At 46.0% G+C, this 25025-nt stretch overlaps 2 protein-coding genes across 8 annotated transcripts in view; one reads left to right on the top strand and one right to left on the bottom strand.

The window, feature by feature from the left end:
* Smg6 (Smg6 nonsense mediated mRNA decay factor) overlaps positions 1 to 6671 on the top strand; it is a 41022-nt gene extending 34351 nt beyond the window's left edge. For 5 of the 7 annotated variants that reach the window (XM_043416498.1, XM_043416502.1, XM_043416500.1 and 2 more), the window contains 4 exons: positions 3112 to 3274; positions 5883 to 6103; positions 6212 to 6296; positions 6373 to 6671. In XM_043416498.1, the coding sequence (XP_043272433.1) occupies positions 3112 to 3274; positions 5883 to 6103; positions 6212 to 6296; positions 6373 to 6509 (606 nt within the window). In that variant the 3' untranslated portion in view covers positions 6510 to 6671. Of the gene's footprint in view, positions 1 to 3111; positions 3275 to 3420; positions 5058 to 5882; positions 6104 to 6211; positions 6297 to 6372 lie in introns of those variants that run through there. The other 2 variants (XM_043416501.1, XM_043416503.1) reach the window with 2 other exon arrangements.
* Positions 6672 to 17241: 10570 nt separating this feature from the next.
* On the bottom strand, positions 17242 to 20139 carry LOC122409331 (venom carboxylesterase-6-like). Its single transcript, XM_043416811.1, has 8 exons — positions 19839 to 20139; positions 19349 to 19652; positions 19095 to 19292; positions 18834 to 19012; positions 18249 to 18750; positions 18028 to 18151; positions 17757 to 17929; positions 17242 to 17695 (listed from the first exon to the last, which is right to left on the bottom strand). Exons 1-8 carry the CDS (start codon positions 20028 to 20030, stop codon positions 17586 to 17588), a joined length of 1782 nt encoding a protein of 593 aa, XP_043272746.1. The 5' UTR covers positions 20031 to 20139; the 3' UTR covers positions 17242 to 17585.
* Positions 20140 to 25025: the final 4886 nt, after the last annotated feature.

Below are 25025 nucleotides of genomic sequence, written 5' to 3'. Positions count from 1 at the left end.
AGAATGAGAATAAATAAGAAGAAGTCAGTATCTTATGGTCCTTGAACTTGGCCCTAAACTCAGTCGAGACCCGGCCAGTCAAAAAATAATGACTTTCAGTAAATTAATTTCTGTTCAACAGTCCTCCACGCATGCTACTCGGAGCCACTACTTTGACGACTCCGAAAATTTATCGATCCTACGCTAACCACGAATCTCTGCAGTCTCCAGATAACACCATGGGCTCGAAATAACTCAACATTTTATTCATTGTCTAGTCCCCTAAACGCCCCCGAACCCTCACACGCTCAAGCTCGAACGAGACTCGTCTCTATTCCGCCTGGGACTCGGAGCGCGACGAACGAACATTGATGTTTAATACGACCGGGCGGCTCTCGTTCCCCAAGGGTCGTGCGCGCTCCCTCCCTCCTTCAAACTCGTTGGAACTTCATTCATTCCCCTCATATATACGAAATACATATCAGAACTTTATGCACTCGTACTCCATCCGAGTCTTTCCTAAGTATACGTTACAATATCAATTATCGTCCGGACACACCTCGATCGGCCAGCCAGATCTTACTCAAGTTATCGATAACCCTCCGGCCACAAGAAGTTTACATCCGATATTTTTCGATATCTTTGTCATCGCCTACCGAATGTGTTTTGTAGCATCGAGTTTGCTCGTGCTGAGAGAAGAATTTGCAGGATATAGAAAAACACAGTCAAGCTCAAGAAAAAGCTCTCGAAAAACGAGATTTTCAGCGGAAAGAAAGTAAAGAAAAATATGAGGTTCAGGGAAAAGATGGTGAAAAAGAACGAAGGGCAGAATTAGACTCCAAAATCGAGAAAAAAAGAAGTTGTCAGAAAAATCGAATACAGAAAAAAAAGGAAGTTGAGTAAAGGACAAAAATGAGAGATTGGAGAGAAAAGTGGAGAATAGTGAGCGGGCCAGGTGGTGGCATCCTCGGTCGAACGTTGCGTGGGCGTACTTTATGCTCGACGAAGCTTGCCCAAGGAGATGACCAGGGGAAAAAGCCGGAGAGGGCCGATCTGATTTGCGAGCGCCATTACAAGCCCGCGATCGTTGTAGCGCAACTGTTGCATTTATGAATGAGATTACCCTTAATATATTGTCGTGTATGCTCGTCCAGCTTTGCTAATTCCACACGAGAGGACTGCTCTCTTCTCTCTTATTCTTCTTCCTCTTCTTCTCCGGCGATTCACTCGCGCCATAAAATCAGTACCGAGTTACTCGTGATGTTTTTTCTTCTTCATTTTTCTCTTGCTACATTGCAGGGTACAACTTTTGGATTTTTTATTTCCGTCCTTTTCCCCTCGTGCACTTGTAAGCGACTCTTCCTGCTGGTACTTTTTGCGGTGTTCATTTCCTCGTATTCCTCATTCCTCAGCTCATTTTTATTTGTTAAATATGTTAACGACGGTGCGGGAAAGTTAAAATGAGTTATGAATTTTCGATTGTAATAAATGACAAAAATTTGTTGGATGTTATGTGTCTGATACAACATTTCGCTTTCTTTCCACACGCATCAGCATCGATTGGAGTATTTCTGGAAATTGGATTTAATCGACTTGGCAACGAATTACGTTGGCTCTTCTCTCGTGCGTTTTTGATCCCACGCGAGGACATTGTCGCATAGAGAAAGAGCGAGAGAGAGAGGGAGAGAGCGCGCGCACGAGAGCAGGCGCAAGGACACGTAGAAGGGAACGCGAGACAGACAGCAGGCGTGACTCGGACGTGAACGAATGCACGTAAAAGTTGGTTGAAAGGCTCAATCGGTGTGAGTTGGAGATTTTTTGCCGAGCGACGTACACGGGGAGTGAGAAAGAAATAAGGCATAATGAAGTTTAGGAGAATCTGCTGTTCCACTGCGTTTTGCCCGATCGATGAGACTATGATAATCGAGTATTATGACGGGGTGAGAGGATGTGGGGTAACAGATGCGCGATCTGGACAGTTTGCGTTCTCTCCTCCCCCATACGATAAGCCTGATTTATGGGGGTCCCAGGCGGTTCGTCCAGACGCTCTGTTCCGATCGATAAACCAATTGCTCCACGATTATTCCGACCGGTTTATTATGGGATACCAATTTTCCTCGAGTTATCCTCCGACGGAGTTGATTTTTCAACGTCAAATTTTCATGTCCTACGAATTACTCTGAACCCTCATTCGATCACGAGAATAATTAAATCACGTTGAAATTCACGTCTGCGTGCACTTCACGTACCAGCAATAATGATACTGTCCATTAATAGTGGAAATTTTTCTCTCAGTTAATCAAAGAATGGATATTTTGTAACAATATTGCCAGATACTTTTTATTTAATCAAAATCGAGATCAATTTCGACCATGATTCGAAGAATTTTGTGCGATGCTTCTTCGTTCTTGTGACTTTGATGGCGAAGGTTCGAATGTAATCGAGTGAACGAAATGCTCACGTACCTCGAGAGACGAATACTCATTTTGGTGCGAGATAAATTTGCAGTTAATCCGAGTGAATTCTTCGGAACAGTAAGTTACGCAATAGAAATTTTCTCCGAGGGATTCAACGAGGGTAGATATTTTGATGTGAAATTTTCATTCCGCACGCGCTCCATATTACCCATACGGGAAAAGTATGATACTTTTTTCAACGCTGGCCCCGAAACATTCGTCAGTGTCAGGGTTGCCAGGACGAAGACGCGAGCAAGTTTCCGCAATCGAGACTCTTTCTCTCTTGGTTGCTCCCAACTGTTTTTCTCTGTCCCTTTTTTTTTCTCTTTCACTCGTACATTCGCGTGCGTATGTGCGTGAATACTTAATATGCGCGGGCGTTGGACTCTCTTGGTGCGTGATCCCAGTCGGGTTCTCACGAGGCAACAAACGAGCGAACGAGCGAACTCGCTGAAACGGCTCCTTCTCGGTTTCTCGAGGTGCTATCAGGTCGCATAGCACCAACGGACTTTTCTCTCTCTCTCTCTCCCTCTCGCTCTCTTTCTGTCTGTGATTCGCTTCTTATTCCAGGTCACACTTTTGCCTCCCATTCTCTCCCCCCCCCCCCCCCCCCCCCGTCGCTCATTTATTCAATCTCTATTTCAATTCATTTACCTTTTTCTTTTTTCTGTTTCAGGCAATACTCAAAAAATCCACTGTCTCGGTAGAAATCGAAGTCCGACCGCGTCTCCTCGTGCCAGACACAAATTGCTTTATCGATTATTTGCCACAGTTGCAAGCCATCTCGAGAGCCACTTCCGGTACTCAGCCTCTGTACACACTCATGATACCTCTCGTTGGTAAGTACCGCCATTGTAATACCAATTTTTTATTTCACTCATTCCATGATTTTTTATTAATTGGAAAATATTCGATCGAATCAGGATAATTGAAACGGAGAAATATTTCTTTCGTCAAATGAATCTTTTCTTTCTTATTTCACCAGCTTCCGGCATAATTTTACCACGAGAAATCGGAATTTTCAAGCGTTTGACTGCGAACATGAAGCGTTTTAGAAAATATTGGATGTCAAAGAGCGATCGACGTCTTCGGCCACCTCGCAAACGGCTGTGACACTTTTCCGATTCGAAACTTCGCTTCCAGATAGAAATACACTTTACCGCGTATTTGTTCGATCTATATTCGAATCCTATTCAACGTGGCGTTTGCTTTGTCTTCTTATCGACTTTTCAATGGCAAATACTCCAACAAATCCCTTTCTGTTATTTTGTTTGTTTGCCAGAGCTTCTTTCGTTTGAAACTGATCGAGATATCGGGACGGATTCAACCTTCCATCGTCCAAATTTAGCGCAAAACTCTTGAAAAATAACATTTTTTTTTAAATTCGTGCACGTTAACTTGCTGCACAGTAAAGATGTCATTTTGGAACGTTTGGAATTTCGATGTCACATCCGACGACGTTGACTCTGATTCGACGTATTATTTCTATCTGAACATAGCCGCGGTCACATTAGAAAATGTGCCATCGGTGAAAGCGAGGAACGTTTTTTCATCCCGTCAAAAGCTTTAAAAAAAATTGTAAGATCGTCGAGTTCTCAAGAGTTTGCCATTCGATCTTCCTGATTTCACAAAAAAAAAAACTTTGATTCAATTCTCAAACGTTGGCACAGGATTTTAATTGAAAATAAATATTTCTCTCCTTGCCCATGAAAACAAGAAAAATTGATATTATGCGTAAATCGATAGAACGAACTAATTACTTTGCGCAGGCGAAATCCTACGAGGAGAGTTAAAGTGAAAGAGTCGAATGGTTCCGAGGTGTCAGATGTGCCAAAGGGCAGGTCAAAAGGGCAATTTGAAATTTGACCTTAACTCACCTTTACGGGGCATTAGACGTTCAAACAAAAAGTGTGTTTTCACCACGAGGATCGGAGATACTCTCGTTCGTATGCGCTCTTACGGAGAAGAGAGCGAATATTTGATGCCTGCCCGGAACGCGGGTAGCGTGGCAGAACGAGTCGGCGAGAGGGAGGGAGAAGGGAGGAGTAGGAGGGGTGAAGCGAGACTAATAATTTTCTTCCCTCCGCGATGTACTCATGGCTTCTCTCCCTCACTCGCTCTCTCTTCTCCTCTTTCGGGCTGTCTCCCTCTCGCGCGCATCGGAGTCGTGACTCGACGATGGAATCATGGGTCAACCAACCGAGGGATGCGAGTTTCACGCACCGTAAAAATGATAAAATAAACAAGAGTAAAATGTAAAGAAAGGAAAAAAGGAAGGAAGGAAAAAAAATGATTGGAGAGTTGCGATGTTTTGTTTTAATTAACACGGACAAACGAGTTTTAGAGAAAAAACTATTGCAAAAATGGGGAGAGAGAGTCTCTCTGGTGAAAGATGCGAGAATGAGAAATTCGAACAGGCAGACTGATGCATACGAAATGTTGTTGAGCTTTAAGCGCGCGAGGTTCATCCAATTGAAAAGATTTCCGATAGGATTGGAATTTCATTTGCGTTTGGGAGTACCAGCAGCAGCAGCAGCAGCAGCAGCAGCATGGATAAGAGACCTCGCTCGATAGAGATAAAGAGAGAGAAAGAACGCCAGAGAAAGAGAGAAAGATAAAAATAGAGGATCAGCGTCGGTTTAGCTAGACGCGAAAGCAACCTCGACGAGCGTACTCTTCACGGATACGGATCGATTATTGGATTTTAGACCTGAAATAAAACCAGGAAGATGAATGCTCTCGACGTTAAACTCGTATTCCACTATCACCGACAGTCTCTCTCTTTCTCTCTCTCTCTCTCTCTCTCTCTCTCTCTCTCTCTCTCTCTCTCTCTCTCTCTACGTGGAATATCCATTTTTAGACTCCGCTCTGATAATTAAACCGTCAATCTATTTATTCTAGCGTCGGTAACGTCCGACATGTGGGTGACGGTTTGGCTAATTTATTCTTCATTACTCGTTGAGACGGCAATTCGTGAAACATCCCGAAAAGTCAACAAGTCCGAGGCATCGAACGGTCAGTCTAGACAGTCAGAAGCTTCCTTTGAATCGACAAACGAATGAGTTTTCTTTCGTACTGTCTTTGTTCTCACCACTTCAATTTTTGCGAACAAAGAAGCATCGAAGGTTTTCGCACCCTTGTGCCGCCAAAGCGACGACTCATGTATTATTGCTAACTTGGCAAAACGTGTGTCGCGAGGGTCCTCGCTCTTCGACCCCTTGAATCACCACTGCCCTTCGTAAATCCTCTTAGTATTTATAGGCTCAGGGAGTAGTCTCCATTTACGAAGGAATCCCCGAGGAATTTTCGACTATTGCGTCCCCCGAATATAAAGAGAACTATCAACGAGCCTTGCACTCCATATTTTTCTCTTTGTATCCCCTCCTTTCCCCGTGCGTAAGCAGTAATCTCGAATATTCGATCGTTTTTCTTATTCTCGTATTTCAGTACTCAACGAATTGGAAGGACTCGCGAGAGGAAGCGACGCCAGAGATTGTCCACCTGTCTCCAGAGCCACTCTTAATCCCGAACACGTCACCAGGGTCGCTGAATCTTCGAAGGCGGCACTCGCTTTCGCGAGAAGTCGTAATCCGGCTATCAAGTGCTTGACTACCAGGGGAAGCCTCTTGACCTCGAGTACTTTTACCGTTGAGGAAGATGTGTCGCAGGTTAATAATATTTACAAATTATTGCCGAAGTTGGACTAATTTCTTCGTTCGAATGATGCGAGTTCGTCGCAGGAACATTTGTAAATTTCGATTGTTTTATTTTCACAGGAAGGACTGACGAGAAACGACGACAGAATTTTAGCAACTTGCCTCAGTTTGTGCAGAAGTAACAGCAAAGATCATGGAAACAATGGTGAGTTGTAACAAAGAAAATATTAAAATGCCAAATAGCGGTTAATTTATCGTCGTTTTGTCTGCTCGTTCGACAGAAGACACGGAGCCTCGACGTCTCAAGCGTGAAGTAGTGCTGCTCACGGAAGACAGAAACTTGAGAGTAAAAGCTCTGGCAAGGGACGTGCCGGTTCGGGAAGTTCCAGACTTTATGCAGTGGGCAGGTCTCGGGTGAATTCTCCAAAACTCTGTGAAATTTCGACGTTCTACTCAAGCTCGAGGAAACATTAATTCCTCTTTACCCTTGACACCTGAGAATAATCGCGAACGAAGAGTAACGGCGCGTTTAACCGTAATCGCGTAAAAAAGAGAGAGAGAGAGAGAGAGAAAGGGGGGGGGGGGGAAGGGAGAGAGAGAGAGAGCGAGGCCGTTGATCGATAAACTCGAGAATAGTTCATCGTAGAAAAATATTGAGATTCGTCGCATGTTGAAGCGATAAGAGAGAGGGAGAGAAAGAACGAAAGAGAAAGAATGCGCGCGAGAGGCGGATGCGTGGAAGAAAACCCGATGAAGATTACGTTTACGGGCGAGATACGCGGTCGAGGTGAGCAATCAAAACCACACACACATACACACACACACATATACACAATATCTCACAAACACGTAAGAAACCAGAATTAAGACACACGTACAGAAAACTCTACTTCGTAACGAACGCTTTAGCGTTGTTTTATATATATATATATATATTTTTTTTTTCATCGACCACCGTTTATTGCGGCTAAATCATACGTAACATCGTGTAAGATTGATTACCGATTTTTTAATACGATTCCCCATTTTAATTCAATAACGTGGGCCCATTTTAAGATTCATCGAGACATCTCGAAAACCATTCTACATCGATATGTCAAAATCAATTTATCGCTTTCATCTTTATTTTTTTCTATTGTTAATTCTTTTTTTTTTTTTTTTTTTTTTTTTTTTAATTTTAATTCGGATCTATAGTTTCTGAAAAATCTCTCCATTTCGTGATAATCTTGATAAAGAAAACTTGATCCTCGGGCGTCGAGCTCATTAAACAACTGCAATAGCGAGGGAGCAGCAACAACAAAAGGGCATTGAATATCATCGTTGTTAATACAAGTAATTCTCAACAGATATATAAATATATATATAAATATATACATACATACAAATATATAAATATAAATCTGTCTCCGAATAAATAAAAAGAAAATCGTGCCTAGATTGTAATGAATTTAGTTTAGGCAGGTTTAACTTCGTATATCTATGTGTATATACATGCATATACAGACGTTAAATCTCGGAACAGTTACGGTGAAAAACGGAAAATAAATGTAACGATCGTTGCATAACCGTGATCAGATAAAGAAGAAGAATAATAAGTTCATAGATTTCCGAGAGGCAAAGAAAGAAAAAAAAAAAAGGTGTGAAGAAAATATTGACGATTTGATCGATTTTGCATCTGAAATAATAAAACGTAGCTACACTTTATATTTTTCTTACGATCGCGCATCAGCGCGGTATTAATAATGCTGCACCGTCGATTTATGAATAATTCACGAATATTAGGCAATGCAGGGGAGGACGGAAGGGGATCGACGACTGGAGAGAATTAGCCTCTGATCCGAGGCAAGAATGTGGAATGCTCGATTATTATCATTACATCGATCCGTGTACCGAACACGTTTACTGTCGATTATGAAACTTCGTCGGAGACGAAACGGTGCGATAGCGAAGATGACATGAATAAATAGTTCGTAAAAATACTTTTAGAGAAATACTTTGGATGAGGGAAAATAGAAAAGAAGATGAAACGGATTCAAATCCTGATTATTATGGAATTCAATGAAAATTCCATACACGATTTCGATGCTCGAGCTTGACGCTACGAAGGACAGAAGGAGAAAGAGAGATGGTTAGAGAGAAAGAGAGAGAGTGAAATACGCACGGATATTCCTATTTTTCAACAAATTCGTTACTTAATAATCGGTAAACGATTGTCATGAATGCGAGAGTGCGATATTCGCTGGTTTTTCTTTTCTCGTTCTGTTTAAAGCGAGCTTCTAACGTTTAGTTCAATTTGAAAAAAAAAAAAACACGTGTGTCTTCAACACCGTCGCGCTACTAAATATCGAGAAAATAAGAAGCTAGAAAATAAAAATCATCGTTGCTATCATTATTTCGTAAGATAAGTTGTCTCGCGAGCGTATGTCGTCGCGAGGAACCCACGCGCATGGAGTAGAATATGACGATGAGAGAATTTGGCTGAATCAACTTTGCCGTCCCACTCTTCGATCGCCTTTTTACGTCGAACTTTTTCCCGATCCATTTGCAAATCATTCTCATTATTCAGCCTCGATAAGCGTAGCAGATCCTCACAAATTTCCTCGAGTCTCGGGGATATCGTTACGAAACAACGTTTAATCGCTAAAAACTCACGATTAAGTGGATCAAGAAAACGAAATAACGAACCTGACACCCGCAGAGCGAAACATGCCGAATCAATTAATCGGTGTCAACGTTCAATTATTATATATTGTCATTATGATTATTACTATTATTGTCATTATTATTATTATTATTATCGTCATTATCATAGTGTTGCCACCTTCATTATTAGAACAATAAACAAAAAGATGATGTTGAAAATAGTTTTTTTCAATGCTCGACGAATATCTTAATCCAGATCGAAATTTCTGCTTCTCCAGACTTGCTCCCCGATTCCCCAAATTAATCACAACCCATTTAATCTTTTTTTTATGACTTTTCTCAGATTCACTTGGGTTTTGACGTTTCGCGAACTCCGAGATACTCTTTCATCGAACTAGGCTCTGTCAGTTGAATTAATCTCAGTTTGCAGGACTCGGACTTGTTCGAGAGGCACTCGGACGTCGTGGGTAACACGTAAGTATCCTGAGCACTTACTACGAGCTACGATATTCGTTTTTGTGTCCCGTGACGACTCGAAACTCGAATATTTTATCTCGAAAATTGGTGACAAGTTTTCGGGTTTTTCCAATCTGAATCCTGCAGCCTACGTTTTTTCGGGGTGTTTGGGAAGGAAAGGAAAAAATAGGAAACGAGAGATCGAGGCGTCGAGTCGCACGAAAGCTTTTCACGCTCCAAGAGTTCTTTCAACCCGAGACTGAAAGGAACTACTCGGAGCTCGTGTTAGGTATTTACTCCTTCGTCCTCTCGCCCTTTTCCTCATAACTCACATGCTAATTAATTAAAACAATTTCAGAGGCAGCAGCAGGAGGAGGAGGAGGAGGAGGAGGAGGAAGAACTCGTGAGATAACCTTTCTGGGTGTCGCGCCGCTATTGTGTTTGGAAATTCAAACATTGTCGTAACGGTGCTTCGTTATTTAACCGGCGAAATGTCAAGTTGGAATCTCGGGAACGCGGCTAGAGACCATTTCAAGCTCATCCCCCCACCTCTCACTCGCCCTCGCATCTAAATAGCCAAGACACGCGCTCTCGCTCCCGAGACGAAAATACCTTAAAATTCAAATCCTCGGTTCGGTATTTCGTGACGGTCGTTCTTGACGATTTCACACATTTGTGATGATGCAGAAGCACCGGCCTACCGTTACACTGCACGTAATTCGTGTTCTTTTAACAGGTGGGTGCGCCGAGACTTTGAGGGTTTCGAATTCTACAAGCACCCTCGTTTATTTGGCAAATATTATAAAACATTGATACAACCGAATATTATTCGTCTGGAAGGGACCAAGTCGATCGGGCTCGAACATGGGTCGTGACGCGACAATAAATCGTGAAGCGAGAATGAATTATTAGCAAAATGGCAATGCGAATGAGAGAATAAGTTGAATTGACACGAGGAAATAAATCTCGCAATAATAGCAGAGAGTTCATCATTGGGATAACGATAATAATAGAAATGGAGGAAAGAAGCAGGGGAAAAGGACAGGAATACTGCAAAGTTTATCAATGACATTGTTTATTCGGAAGAGAGAGCAGCAATAACTCACTCGGGTTACGGAGCGATCCGAACGGACGCGCGGTCGAAAGGGCTGTGGAGAAAGGGGCGCGAGGGGCTCGAGGAGGGGCATTGTACGGGTATCGGTAATACGGAGCGAGACAATGCCCCAGTGAATCGCACACGGAAAGAGGCACGATCGTGAGCCTCGGAATCCTCTGACTTTGTGCACACATCCGACGATCGGGATTCTACCGGTTCGCCTATAGTCGTCGTCGCGGCTGCTCGCATATGCAACCGCCCACTCGTTCTTACTACCGTATCTCGTTATGCAACTTGGCAATTCGCGAAACGAATACGTTCGCGGCTTTCGGAGGATGATCGTGGCGTCGGAGCGTGGGGGTGGGGGGCGAGTGAGGAATTGCTCCGGATTGACCGATCGTACGCGAGCGTTAGAAAATAAAAAAAAAAAAAAAAAAAAAAAAGAGAAAGAGAGCGCTCGGGGATAAAAAAAATCGAGCTCCTCGCGGGAAACGATGCGAGGAGCTCGGGTTATCGGCGCCACGCTCATGGCGCCAATGCGCTCAACGTGCCTCCTCTTACTACCCAGGTTAGCCACTAAATGTAGACTATAGAGATCGAAGAAAAAAAAGAATGAGTTCACGAAGAGGCACGAGCGAGGTTCTCACGAGGGAGCGTGCGTGCGTGCGTACGTGCTTCTTCCTTTCGCCCCCTTTGCGCGGTCCGGCCGCGCGCGCCCCTCGCCGCCCGGTCGTCGCGTCGCTTTTACATCGCCACAAGACGACGCACATACGCTGCAGTCAACATTTTCAAGGCGCGATCGAGCCAACGAGTTGTACGTCGGGGATTCCGCGGACACGGTGATCATCGGGACAACCAGGATTACCGGAGCCCCACGGGGGTCGAGTCACGCGCGTCCGAGCTACGAGCTCCACGGGCTTCGCATTACAACTCAAGAACGCTCGCGGACGGGGCTGGATTCTCTCGAGGCAGGGGGAAAAATCGGTGTCGCCGCTCCCCAGTCCTGTTCCTCTTCTTCCTCTTTCATTAACCTTCATTTTCATCCTCGCTTGATCGATTTCTTTACAAACTCATTAGGCGATGCTCGGAAACTAATGTTGGCCGGAAAAAAATCACTCGTAATTCCACGGAGCTTAACACCCCGTTCCCATCGGTATCTTTATGGAAGAGAGCTCGCTCATGTGAGGAATTAATCGAAGGAAAAAACTCTCCTCTCGAAACTGATTGAAGTGCCGGATTTTTGTGATTGAAAATTCCGTTATACGTTCGAAGAAGCCTCATTGAAAATCGGCGGGTAAGGCCGAGCCTGACCTTTAGCTGAGGAGCGAAGCTGCGCGGAAGATTGTCCGTGTCAATCGACGCAAACCGCGTTAAGAGCGGTTCCAAGCGGAAAGCCCGTTAGTGGAAAATCTCGGACACTCGCTCTTCCCATGTAACACATAAGAATAATGACGCTCGCGCGCATCATCCTTGCCGTTACGAAGCAATAACATTCATGGGATACGTGTGTCTTATTGAGCGGCAATAGCACGATGCGAGTCGCGAGATACTCCCACGAGATGCAGAAAATAGGAAGAAAATAATAGGTAGCGAGTGGAGGAGAAGAAGAAGGAGGGGGGGAGCGGGGAAAGAGAGAGAGAGAGCGAGAGAGGCCGAGAGTTCTGATCGCGGACGTCGATGGGACTCGATTTTCGATTATATGGAAAATTGATAAATTTTTCGCCGAGAGGATGCAGCATGCGCGAGATGAGAAGAGGACGAATAGAGGTCGGATGCTCCCGACCGTGAGCCCTCCGCGCACACAGCGATGAAACTCGTCGAACGAGGAACAATTATGGGCGGGAGATCTTTCGCTCCTCCGTCTTTCTTTCTCTCTTCATCCCTCGTTCTTTCCTTCTTCTCCGCACGTCGTTTGGAGGCTCGTGAATTTTTTGCGCCCGATATCCAATTTAGCGAAGCGTCTCGGAGCACCGAGCGAGAGGGGAAGACAAAACGAAAGAGAAAAAAAACGGGACGGAGGGAAGAAGAAGAAGAAGAAGAAGAAGCTGCGGATGTGCTGCGGGGGACCGAGGAACGAACGGGGGGGCCAAAGAAGAGCGAGAGAAAGACCCGTCATTACTTCGAGACGCGTAGCAGAGAGGCTTTGCGTGCATCAATTATTTGGTGGATCGGCTGACCACGCTGCTGTGTTGCTGCTGCTCCTGCTGCGGCACGGCTAAACCAGTCTCGCGATCGCTCCTCACGAGCTCAAGAGCTCGGCTCTTAAATCGCGAATTCGCGTTTATCGACGCTGCAACGCGATTCCATCATTCTCTTCCTCCCTCTTTATTTTCTGCCTCGTTCTGCCCTTTTCTCTTGCTGATTATTCCCGAGAATGGACACCGATACGTCGGCTCTCATCAAATTTTTATATTTCGTTAAGACAAATCGAGAGCGCGGAGAGAATATGCTTCAAATTTTCTGGGCGTTGACTTTGCGACCACAGAGTGGACGCCGCTGGTATCTCAGAGACGCGGAAGAAGCGATTGGGAATGACGATGAAAAATTCTCTTCCTATCCTCGCCGGAGCCAAAGTTTAAAGTTTTGCAAAAACGGAAGGACCTTCGCCCGATATTTAACGGAGATCAACGAGAATCCAAAAGATCTTGTCTCATGCGAATCGAGCCTCGTCATTTCCACCTGGTAATTATCGCGTTCCCGTTTCTCGGAGGTCGCATCCGCCATCTCAAAACCGAGTGAAATACGATTGTCATCCTCTTATCTCAACATTCTTTGACAAGGAAGAGTAATTACCATAAAATTAAAAATTAGTAAAAAAAATACACGAGGAGGCTAACGGAGAGAATATTATCGGCTGATTGATTGTTCAGAGTTCGTCATATTGCACTGATAGAATTTCGATTAGTCATCAAAATATCGATAATAATGAAAAGCCTGAGGGGGAAAGTATTGAGTGGAAAAAACGATGGAAAGGAGAAAAACACACGAAGAATGATCGTGGAAATGTAACTCTGGAGGGTCTGATCGAAAAATACTGAGACGAAATTAAATGTATGGAATAATAGCACTAAAAGATCAGACGATGAAAAAAAAAAATGGCAATACGAAGATGCAAAAATAAAGAATCGTAAGGTAAGAAGACTGAGAGGGAGACAGCGAGGGTACTCTCGAAATTACGAAAATTGCGTGCCGTTCCACCGGAGGATCCAACGTTTGACCTCGAGGTCGAGTACCCTGTGCTCGGGGGGATTTAACTCGGCTCGATCGTTCACTGACCAATCGTGCGCGTGTATAATACGAGGATGGTATTAAAAAAGGAGGAGAAATATGAAAAAAAGTGGAGACTCGCGGTGCACACCACGAAGCACTGCCGGAGCGTTTGGGATCGCGCGATTCGCGATCGGTCGCGGCTGCGAATATCGCGCGAGTCGAAAAACACGAAGAGAAAAATAAAAATGAAAAAAAAAAAAAAGAAAAAAAAACCGTACAAAGATTATTTGCCCAGGAATGAGGATCTTGCGCAATAACGCGAACGGTGACGAGACCGCGGTGGATAATCGTCTCTCGACAAAAGCAGCTGGCGTCATCGGCTTTTTTTCCTCCCTCTTAAAGTGTACGTTTTCTTCTCACCGATACGCGGGACCGGCGGAGAGTCAGTCGGGCTCATCTTCGGCAGCGTTACCCACCGAATCGGTGTTTATTTTTTACGAGTCCAGTACCGAGTAAAAGACACGTAATAAATAATTGGAGGAGCGGGATATGCTCCGGAGTGTTGGCGAACGCGAGAATGCCGAAGACGATCGTGACCTCGGAACGGACCTTGACCGCCGCCGCCGCCGAACACACGATCGCGACGAGTTTCGCTCTTCCTCAACTCGAACCCGCGCTGAGGTTTCGTTCCCCTTGCTCGCGCAAAATTAATTCTCCATCCTCTCGCTTCTCCCCTTAGCGAGCCTCGGGCGCGCGAGCAACGCGAGCGCTTTTTTTTACTCCACTCGCTTGCGTTCAGTGCCATTTCGCGGCTCGGAAGTTTCGATCTCCGTGGAGATCGAAAGCGAGCGCCGCAACGATCAAAACGCTTATTTTTTCGATTAGAAATTTGATGAAGTTATGCGCGCTCAAAAAATCGACAACTCTTTAGGGATGGCGAAAGAAGCTCGACGCTCCGATCGAGGCTGCAGAGGGAGGAAAATTCAAAAGAAATGCGGGAGAATAATTTATTCAAGAAACATCGCTAATTAAATGAGAGATCGTTGAGATGCGATAGTGAAAAGATGGCGGCACCCTGCTCGGGGGACGTTAAACGCTCGAGCGAGAAATCTCGCGCTGCGCGATGCTACCGGAAACAAATGAAATCGGTGTAACGTTTATTAGGCCTTTGCGAGCCCGCGTATGTATATTCATACACAAATATAGTTACACAATGGGCTGAGCTGAGACGGTGGCAATTCATGGCGGAGTACAAAATTTTTCATCGGCTAACGGTTCGCCTCCGGTTTCTTCTTGCGCGCGCGCGTTTACCTTCCTCGCTTCCCCGACGATTACATTCCCATGAAAAATTACCAACATCGTCGTTACTTTTCCGTTAGGCTTCCTCGTCATCTCCGTATTCTCATATCTTCGCTTCTCTCTCGCCGTTCGTCCTTTCTCTCCCTTTTTCGCACGTACGCACACACGCAAGAACCGGATTGGTTTCTCCAAACGAGGCTATCCACGCGAATTGATTAATCATCGTTGCGGGAACTTTGGATAATCCTTTTCCACATAGGGAATAAAAAAAAGTCGAGGCGTGCATTATCGGAGCCGAGATTCGCGGTATCGTCGCGATTGATTCACTTGATAAAGCGATTCAAGATATTTTCTCCCGCGACTTCCTGGCAAACTCAAGTAAATTATCGTCCTTTTTTCTCTCTCGCCTCTATCCCCCCGAACGAAGGCCTGTCATAATAATAAAAAGATGAATAAGATTAACAAATTATTATGTAAATAAAGTAACGAAATTATGCACGAAACAGATATTCGCAGTCGTCTCCGTATTTCCGACGAGGATAAACGCTCTTCGCAGGTATGCGCGTCGGCGTTTTATCCACTATTTTGCCGTCCGGTGTGGCGCATCTAAATATATCCTTCGCAATTAGATTGTTCAACGTGTATGTGCGGCGCATAAATATGACACTCGGTGGTTATTGAGAACGGGGCGCATTATCGAGGAAAAATTGGAAGTCGGAGCTCGGGCGCTCGGGACTGTTGTCTCGTCCAGCAGAGCTCTCGTTTTCTTTCGAATATTCGATCCCGCTGGGGAGGGAAACCGAGGAGATCCGCGTTGAAAAAGCTGCCGCATCGCGCCACTCGCGCGCGCGGACCGTCTGATTCATCGTCATTTACAATGACTCGCGATTACACGGTAGGAGGAAAAGTTAAGTTGCGCCCAGCGGCGGATAATAATCTCCAGCTTGACGAGTCTCATGGACGAGCAAAGTACTCCCCCTGTCCCTGCCGTTGCCCCTTCTTTCTCTCGCGCGCGGCAACAGTGCGCCTCCGCGAGGAGAGAAGAAGAAAATATACGCGAACGCGGAGGTAAAAATAATATGTCGTGAGAGGCGAGAAGAATTCGTCATTGATCGGCTGCTTCGAGAATTACCCGGCGAGCAGGAGACGCACTCCATTCGAGAGCCTCGTGCGCGATTAATTATTTTGTTACGACCAATTAATGCGCTCGTGGTAAAAGACTGTAATTACGATTATTCGTGCGGTAGACCGCCGTTAATCTTGCAGCAATTTTCAATCATTTAGTCTGTTTATACGCTCGTACACGTACGCGCATTGAGAGAGCTCTGATAAACGAAAATAACAATGATTCATGGCTCGTGTGTGCGATGTTGAATTTATTGACGGGCGCGCGAGGCTCGAAGCGTCATCGACTCGTCAATTCACTCTTTTTACTACCTCTTTTTCCTTCATTTCGTTTAAAGCGAGAAATCCTTTAAGAATTTTCAACAAAATCTATTTTTTCTTTACATATTTCGAAAGTACGATGCCCAAGAAATACACTGACCGAAGGAAAACTCAAAATATTTTGAATATTCGCGAAGTAATCGCATGCAATCAGAAGTCACTACAATCAATAGTTTTCACATGATGAAACTTTAAACGCGATTATCTCGAAACTACTTTTTCAAAAACTGCTCGTGTTGTAGCTCACAAAGTTATCGACCTGTATGGATGAAATTTTGGGAGGTTACTCTCAGTAATATTATCGGAAAGATATACCTAAATTTCAAGAGCTAACAGGTCAATAAATCACTTTTTCGGGATCAAATATCTCGAGAAAATGATCGAAGATTCGAAATTTTAAGCAAAAGGGCTACTAAATGTTCAATTTTGCTCTTTCTCACCATTTTTTAGGTACATCCTTCCCCTTGACGTGCCAGTAATCGAATGACACATATAAAATAATTTTCAGGTCAACAGAAAAAGAATGACAACTAGAGCAGTTTTCGATGTCGCGAAAAACCGGCGTCCGAGGACCCTCAATGACGCCGTCATTTTGTTGGTCATCCCAAATACAAAATTTTTCTTTCAAACTTGACCGTTGTAATAAACTCATGTGCAAATTTTAAAATGATCGGATTATTCTATCCCTGCTAAAAAAATTCCCGAAAAGTACCTATTTTTTACGCTTCTAAAGGAATTTTACTCGCCTTAAGGTTCGAAGAGCACGATTTTCCTCTTTGGATCCTGCCTCTTTTTTCATGCCAAATACCAAAATTAGTCACTGTAAACAGCGATATTATTTCGTTGGATATGAATATACGCATGCTTCGGGAAGTGGAAATGAAGAGAGTGAGCGAGAGAGAGAGAGAGAGAAAAGAGTCGTGTGGTAGCGGTAACTGGTATCGCATCCCGGTGCGCTTCCCAGCCAAGATCCTTTTCCTTTCTCACATCTTCCAACACGTATGTGATAATAAATGTGTATTTTATGTGTGCGAGTATCGTTCATACATAAACGTACGTGGCCGAAGGCTGGAGAGGAGCGCGCTACACTTTTGTATTTATTTAATTCCTCGCCGGTTGTGCTCTTCCGGTCTCGAGAGCTGTTAACGGGAAAAGACATTTTTTTTCGTTATTCGTTGAATTTGGAATCTCGCTGTGGGCCCCTGCGCCCACGCTCCGGCGCGAGCCGACCACGGACTAACGATTTCAAAGTCTCGTTTAAGTTTTAAATTGCTCCGTGTTCGATGCTCAGGCGGGGGAGGGAGCAGGAAATTAATTATTGTTTCGGGCTGCGAGGTCTTGCATTCAAAGGTGACAAGTCGCCCCGCCGTCAACTCGATCATTCCCACTTTTCCCGTTCTCATGTTTCTCGGAACTCGCTTCGTTTCCCTCGCCTTTATCGCGCCTCTTGACTCCTGCTTGATAAAAGTTTCGTCGTTAGTTAGTTCTCGGCTCAAAATTCGTCGCGCGAATTACCGGATGTTCCAGAGGGCCGGTTCTCGTCGAAGTTGATGCGACTCCAGAACTTTTTGTCCCCGAGATTCGCGCTCGTCTCCATCCCCATTTTTCCTGGCCCCGAGATCATCAGGTACTCGAAATCTTTGTCCGACCCATCGACTTGCATCCAGTGGATTCCCACCTCCGGAATTCTGTCGAAAAACACGAATTGGGCGGAAAGAAAATTGAATGTTGTACTGCGCTCGTGAATCTTGCCCGACGAAATGTTAGAAAATTCGCCTTAGCTCACCCGGTTTTCGCGTAGGAGGTCCAGAAGTTTACCATTTCTCGACTCATTTGAAGATCCTTCTCCTCCGTGAGGGCCGAGTTCCACGCGGTGAACACGTACGCCAGGTCATCCGCGTGCGAAACACCTGCTCGTCGTTAAGGAGGTTTCAAACGTGAGAAAAGCTTTCATAATTTCGCGATAATTCGAGTGAATCAATTCAAGTTTCGACAGCGAATAGTGACCGTAATTTTTTTTGTTGCCAGTGAACGCGTCGCTCAGACTGTGTTCCCCTCGATAACTGAAGCGATAGAATCGAACAGGTTTGTCGTTCGCTGCTGCCATGCGGCGTGCGGCGTTTTCAGCGTCGACGACGAACTGGCGATCGCCGATCATGCGTATAACGTCGTTAACGGTTGTACGATCGATCCTTTTCTCGCCCAAGTAATGTTTTCTTATTTTCCGAGCGAGATCGGCGTGCTCCTCCAGCGGGATCGTGTAATTGTAATCGAGGAGAAACGGCGCTACGGTGTCCCAGTTTTCGTCCAATTGTTTCATCAGCTCGTCATCGGCGACGAATTCGGCGCCCGGATAGAGACCTTCCTCGGTGACGACGCCGGTGATCCACGGCAGATCGGCCGCTTCGCCGCTCTCTATCGCGTCGATCGGTGATTTGTCGATGAACGGCTTTGCCGAATGATTCTCGACGACAGGTCCGAACGGTGTGAATGGATTGTACAACCAGCCCTGCGGGGAGGACAAAATGTGGAAGAAATAATTAGCCAGAATCGTGGGATCCGGTAAATGAAAAATGAAAGTTTGTGGCTCGCCATGAATTCTCCTTCGGTCTCGAAGATGCTTTTCGCAGGTCGTGTTTTCAGACAACGAATCATTTCCTCGTTGTTGTTTGTCGGACATCCCATCGTGGCCCCAAGCTTCTTGGCCTTCTCGCGAGACGCTTCCGTCTGCGTCCAGCAGTCCAGGGCCGTTCCGCTCACGGACATACCACCTGGGGTTTCACTTTTCGTCAACATTTCCATAACAATCGATTTTTTAGTATAGTCTCGGGAGACAACTGGACACAAACTTACGATGAAATAGTCCCCGACTCGTGGGGGAGAGGTAGTGATAGTGGACGCTCGCTGCACCAGCGCTCAAACCGGTGATCGTCACACTGTCGGGATCCCCGCCGAAGGCGACGATGTTTTTAGCCACCCAAGCGAGTGCGAGAGTCTGATCCTTCAAGCCCATATTTCCGGGTACGATTTCGTCGCGGGTGCTTAAAAATCCTTGAAAAAACTCGTTAATCTCGCGCACTCGTTCAACGCCGATTTTCAATATTCACCTAACGGGCCGAGCCTGTAATTCAAAGTAACGAGAACAACGTCGTGGTCCATGAGGTAGTGGGGACGATGAGTGGCTCCGTCGCCGAACTGGAAAGCTCCGCTGTGTATGTAAACGATCACAGGCATGGATTCCTTCCGGTCCGTAATCTTGGAATTCGGCGTGTACACATTCAAGTACAAACAGTCCTCCGCGCCTGTTACTCTGTCGTTTGGATCCGTCACCAAGTGCAGGTACTGCAGGCACACCGAGCTCGGCTTCGTCGCTGGAAGCTCTCCGGTCCAAGCGCCGATTGGCTCCGGAGGCTGCAAACATTTGTATTTGAGCAACATTCTTTTCGGCTCGAATCTTTGACTCGATCGCGATTAAAACGGAGAATTGAAAACTCCGCTGTGGTGGGCACGAGTTTTCAAAAAATCACGTTTCGATAAAACGCTTTTCAGTACTTTTATCTTCACCAGAATTTTCTTTCCAAATACAAAAAATCGTACCTCGAACCGTAGTTCGCCGATCGGGGGCTGTGCGTACGGGATTCCTTCGTAGGCCTCGAATTTCCTGCCATCTCGAGACAAGTCCCAGTAACCTCTGACCTTTCCCAAAGGTGTTTGGACTCTCGGGGATACTCGCTCATCGGCGAGAGCTCCGATAATCGTTATCAGCAGGATTTCCACGAGGATCTTCATATTCGAGAGTCGAATCCAAGTTCGAACACAGTGCAGTCTGCACGGCTATCCTTGAGAGAGAATTCGTGCTCACTGTCACTCGTTTTTGCTTCTTATGATTCTTACGGCGTTCTCGAACGAAAGTGGAAAAATGTTATCATCAGCGAGTGTTTATTCGTCGATAGTACGGAAGATAGGACGGTTATCGAGCAGCAAAGTTCACGGATAATCGGGGCCGAATGAATTGCGGATCGAGAGAGCGAATGGGTCGCTTTGACAAGCAGTCAAGTTAATGGGTTTCAGTAGTGGTGTTTTGCTAGAAATAATTTGATCGATGGTTGATGACAAAGACAGTGGCGGCGCGGTGGAATAATTACGCTACGAGAATTGCCATCTAATTGCTCGGGTCCGAGTCGTCGATTTCTCCGTCTTCCTTTCTTTCGCCTCGGCTATAATATCGTCGTTGCCGTTTTTTTAAAACCGATCGGCTCGTGAGTGACGGTGGAATTCTCATCAACGGACGGGGGAACTCGACGGTGACAAATGACTGTCGGTTGGTTGTTGCCGTTTGGGCAACATTGCGGCCGAGTGCAAGAGAAAAGCCACGCGATTCTTGAGCGAGGATACGCGATCTGTGAGTGAGAGAGAAAGGAGGATTCCAACTGGAGCTGTGCACCGCGGGTTACTTGGTCGAGGGAAAGAGAGCGAGAAGAAGGTGCAGAGAGAAAGAGGGAGGAAAGATGGACGTTGGTACACGCGAATGCATTAGCCGGGGTACGGGGTTCGGCCGTATAAGGGAACGCGAGAGGGACAGCTCACCCACGCTGTGTTGGCAATCGCGCGGCAATCGGGAGTTTCCTCTCTCGCTCTCTCTTTCTCGTTGCCTTATGCGCGGGGCTCATGCGGGAGCTCTGGTTCCGAGTTAGTTTAACTCTCTCGTAGCAACCCCGGGACGCGAAGTCGTCGCAAAGTCCGAGACGATTCCTCGAACCCTGGGGTATTTAGCGACGCGGATAGTCGTTTCTCCAAAGAGTTAGCCGCGCGCGATCTTCCGGGAAATAGTGCAATTCCTCTCTGCGCGGTGCGATCCTCCTCGAACAATGGGTTCTTCTCGTTGCTCGATCAAACCTCTCGATCGAGTAATTAAATCTGTCGGGATGGGACTCGATAAGGTTTGTCCGAAGCCGAAATATCATTGTGGGATTCGCTCGCTTGCTCGTGCGCGAGCGAATCATTTATATTTTATCTGAGGACATTGGGGCCTGCCTGATTCACGGATTCCGGGGGTTTCGATACGTTTTCGATTAACCCTCGATCTCGGGGACGGATCGAACTCGTTAGCTCGAGGCCGCCCGCGGCCGTGAGTCTGGGGTCGCGCGGAGCCTTCATTTTCGATCGATCGAATTGACTCCTGTGAACCCATATTCGCAATAACTTTCCGCGCGTCGTCTCCGTAATAACGGTACGTGGAGTAGACTCGCGGTAACGCGAAACTCCTTATCCTCGTTGACATCAGCCCCCTGCACGTATATTAATGCTCTCGGACAAACGTTAACGCATCAACGCAATTAACAGCCGCATCATCGCTCGTGCAAAGCTCTCATCGAGCAAGACTTTTGTCGTAATAACAACTTTCCTCTCTCCTTACTCCCTCTTCGTGCTCCTTCTCCTGCACGTAGGCTGATTAAAATAATGTACATTTATCGCATTTGTTAGCGTGATGAGGGACTCGCTCCGAGGCATTTACAATGTTGCGAAATACCCGACGCGTTTTACGTTCACTATAAATAGGTACTCGTTTAACGTACGAGCTACAAAGATCGGATAAACCTCGATAAATATACACACTTATATATATATATTTGCGTATAAATAAATATCTAAATACATATTATATAGGGGGAATACGATCTCCGGCATTCCGTTCTCACCTCTGAACTCGATTTCGTTGATAAAACTCTTTTCTCGATCGATGATGAGCCCCGCGACGATGGACGTCCCAAGGCTAGGCTGCGACGACGTCATCCTTGTCTCGCCTCGACCTCTGACCCTGGAGCGACGCAGCGCTCGTATATGGCTGTATCATCGAAACGTTCTTATACGAGAGTACCGAACAAACGCGGATGACCATTTTTTTTCGCTGGCCATCTCTCTCGCGCTCCTTCATTTTCCTTCTTTCGCACAGAGACGCTAAAAAAACGGGGTTTCGGTCGATGGAGCCGCTGACGATGCGCCGATCCGCGTCCTTGGTGCGCGGCCCATCCAATAATACGCCACGTACACCGCCGTACCGGAGTCGAATCATCATCGGATGCTTCGATTCGTCTAATCCGAAAGAAAATAAAAACAAAATGAAAAGATAAAAACGAATAATCCCAGGTGTTTTGTAACGTCTTTTACCATTCTCGAGATAATTAATGGCCACATGTGTATACGATTCGTTGGTCACGCGTTGTTGGCTCGCGTGTCATCGTAAATCGATGCACACCGTATACAATTGTCCAACAGGTGTTTCCACACCAAGGTACCACGAGTCTGATACCCTCTACGGCAGAAGCGAAACGATTCACGACCTACACCGGATAATTCCCGGTGTTAAATGCAAAAAATGAAAATAAATAAATGCACTTAGAGATTCTCTTGATTCGTCTCGCTCGATGACGCGAGTACCTTCGCGCTTGCCACGTGATCGGGTCTCGCAGCGCGCGGGAGCGCGAGCGCGATGACGCTGCGACGCGCGAAAGCGCATCCTTGCAAGGACGTCGTTCCAATCGTAATTACACGTATCCGTTTAATCGCTCACGATCGTTATTGATGGAGCACAACGTACTCGTCATTTATTGCGAGAGAAGGTTTTTTCAAACTCGTAGACGTTCGTGCTCTCCCTCGCCCCGGAGTTTTCGCGATATTTTGTGTTGCGCACGTGTGCATGTGTTTATTAGTTAACCTGAAATACCGAGGAGATTCGTTGGCTTCCGAGTCGAGCGAATCGCCCTCCGAGTCCGCTCCGTTGCCCCTTGTTCTACGAATTCTCGGTGTGCCGACAGTTATTTTTCCTCGCCAACTTCGAATCGATCGAGTTTGTCTCTCGCGGAGGCTTTGACAGGCGATCCAATGCTGCGAGCCCCACCGGAGAAAGAGGAAGAAACGAGAGAATGATAAAGAGAGCGGGCAGTACGTGCATCGTCGAAGCTAGGGAACGACTCAATCCACCGCGAGAGGGACGACGAAAATGATGGAGCCGAACGATAACATTCATGAGGTTTCAGAGGTGGCTAGCGGGAGCGAAGCAAACTCTCGGCAACACGCGACCGATTAACATAAAGCACCGCGCTCCTGAGACCAGCTAGCCTCATTAGCCACATCCAAAATGTCCCGAGACATACTCAACGCAGACACACACACACACACACACACACACACACACACACACACACACACACGAAGCTCTCGCTGCTTCTTTCTTTATTTTATTGTCATTCGATTCCTTTCATTTGTTCTTGTCTTCTGCACCCGGAACCTCATATTATTACGTATATTCGTTGCTTCGTCATTCGAGGTCGTTACCGTTTAAGAGGTGCTTGCTTAAATTCTCTAATCCTCTGGCTACTAAATCCCTCCTCTGTTTGTCTTTCTAATGGTGCTGATTCAGACACTTCTCGCGCGGACTGGTCAGAGCTCTCCTCGCGGGAGGACCGAGCGAAAAAGTAATATCGTGGAATATCCCGCGAGAGGATGAAAAGTGGTTGAAGCCGGTCCCGTCCAGGTCCGAATTATGGTAATGACGCCACTGGCTCCTATTAAAAGAGAGGGAGAGACCGAGTAATTTGGCTTTTGGGGCGGTGCATGTTGGCATGACGCATGGTCCGATCGAAGCCCCATCCCAATTATAACGAGAGCCATCTCCCAGAGGTGATTTCACCGCGCGCTCAGCCTCAGAGACGAGAAGAACCGCATTTTTTTCGCCTATACATTTTATACCAGGAAGGGTTTGCTTATTCACGCTCTTTCATATGCAATTTCGTTGCTTCTCGGCCTTCCTTCTCATCCTTTTTTCCTTCCTTTGATCCTTCTCAGGCGGCACACTCTTCAATTATATACCAGAATACTTAATACCTTACAAAATGCAACATTTAAAGAAAGATTTTTCAAGCCACCACTTTTTGAGCCTTCGATGCCGCGAGAATAACTGAAAAAAAAAAAAACTGTTTTCGTACCGGCCGCCCGCGGACTCGGTTTGCTCTGTTTCAGGATTCGGGTGTCTCCATCATATCCATAAATTAGGTCATTCCACCTTGTCTTGATAAAAGTTCGACCGTTGCATTTTAAAGAAGGTTGAAAAATAAAGGAAATAAAAAAAAGTGTACAAGACAAAACAAAGGCAACTACAAAAAAAAACACGTGTTCGTCGAGGTTCGTGATGTCCTATCGAGGAGAGAGATGCATACCCGATGATGCAGGTCGGCGTTGGCTGACCAACGTCCTCTCGTTCATGCTAGTTCAATCGCGACCTCGCGTGTTCAACAAGAGCATTCGCGTCCTTCTTTTATAACGCATATACGGTATATACCCTACTACTTTCCAGCAGCTACTGCTACGCCACCGATATTGGTCAGATAAGCGCGGGCTGCCTGCACCGCGGTGAGGTGAGTCGAGGTCACGCCCCGCGGCTCTAGAGAAACCCACCAGTGTCTTTCGCCTTCTTCTACTTCTTCTTCTTTTTCTTCTTCTTCTTCTCCTGCTTCTGACTCTTCGCGTACGAGCCTAAGAAAATTCAATTCATTCTGCCCGAAAGAAGCATCGTAGATTGGAATGCCTGCGATAAACCTCCTTAATAAATACGACGCTCGAGATAAATAACCATCTGCGGAGCGTCGGGTGAACGAAGATTTTTTTCGGCTTTCGACATCGAATGTCGATGTTCTGGTTTCTTCAAAACTTCGCATTCATTTATTTAGATCCACATCCAATGAGGCATCGTTCTAGTATTTTGGTCGAAGCTCCATCACACACACT

The sequence above is a fragment of the Venturia canescens genome, chromosome 4 (assembly GCF_019457755.1).
Source record: "Venturia canescens isolate UGA chromosome 4, ASM1945775v1, whole genome shotgun sequence".
NCBI lineage: Eukaryota > Metazoa > Arthropoda > Insecta > Hymenoptera > Ichneumonidae > Venturia > Venturia canescens.
The sequence above is the reverse complement of the archived record's forward strand: the minus strand, read 5'-3'. Positions and strand labels throughout refer to the sequence as shown.

What these genes read in the sequence shown, in the direction of transcription:
- LOC122409331 (XM_043416811.1), bottom strand. Translation starts at nt 20,030, where the DNA reads ATGAAGATCCTCGTGGAAATCCTGCTGATAACGATTATCGGAGCTCTC. An exon ending in TTACAGGCTCGGCCCGTTAG is followed by an intron (nt 19,293 to 19,348) that starts GTGAATATTGAA and finishes AGTTTTTTCAAG; the next exon opens with GATTTTTAAGCACCCGCGAC. An exon ending in AGACCGAAGGAGAATTCATG is followed by an intron (nt 18,751 to 18,833) that starts GCGAGCCACAAA and finishes TCCTCCCCGCAG; the next exon opens with GGCTGGTTGTACAATCCATT.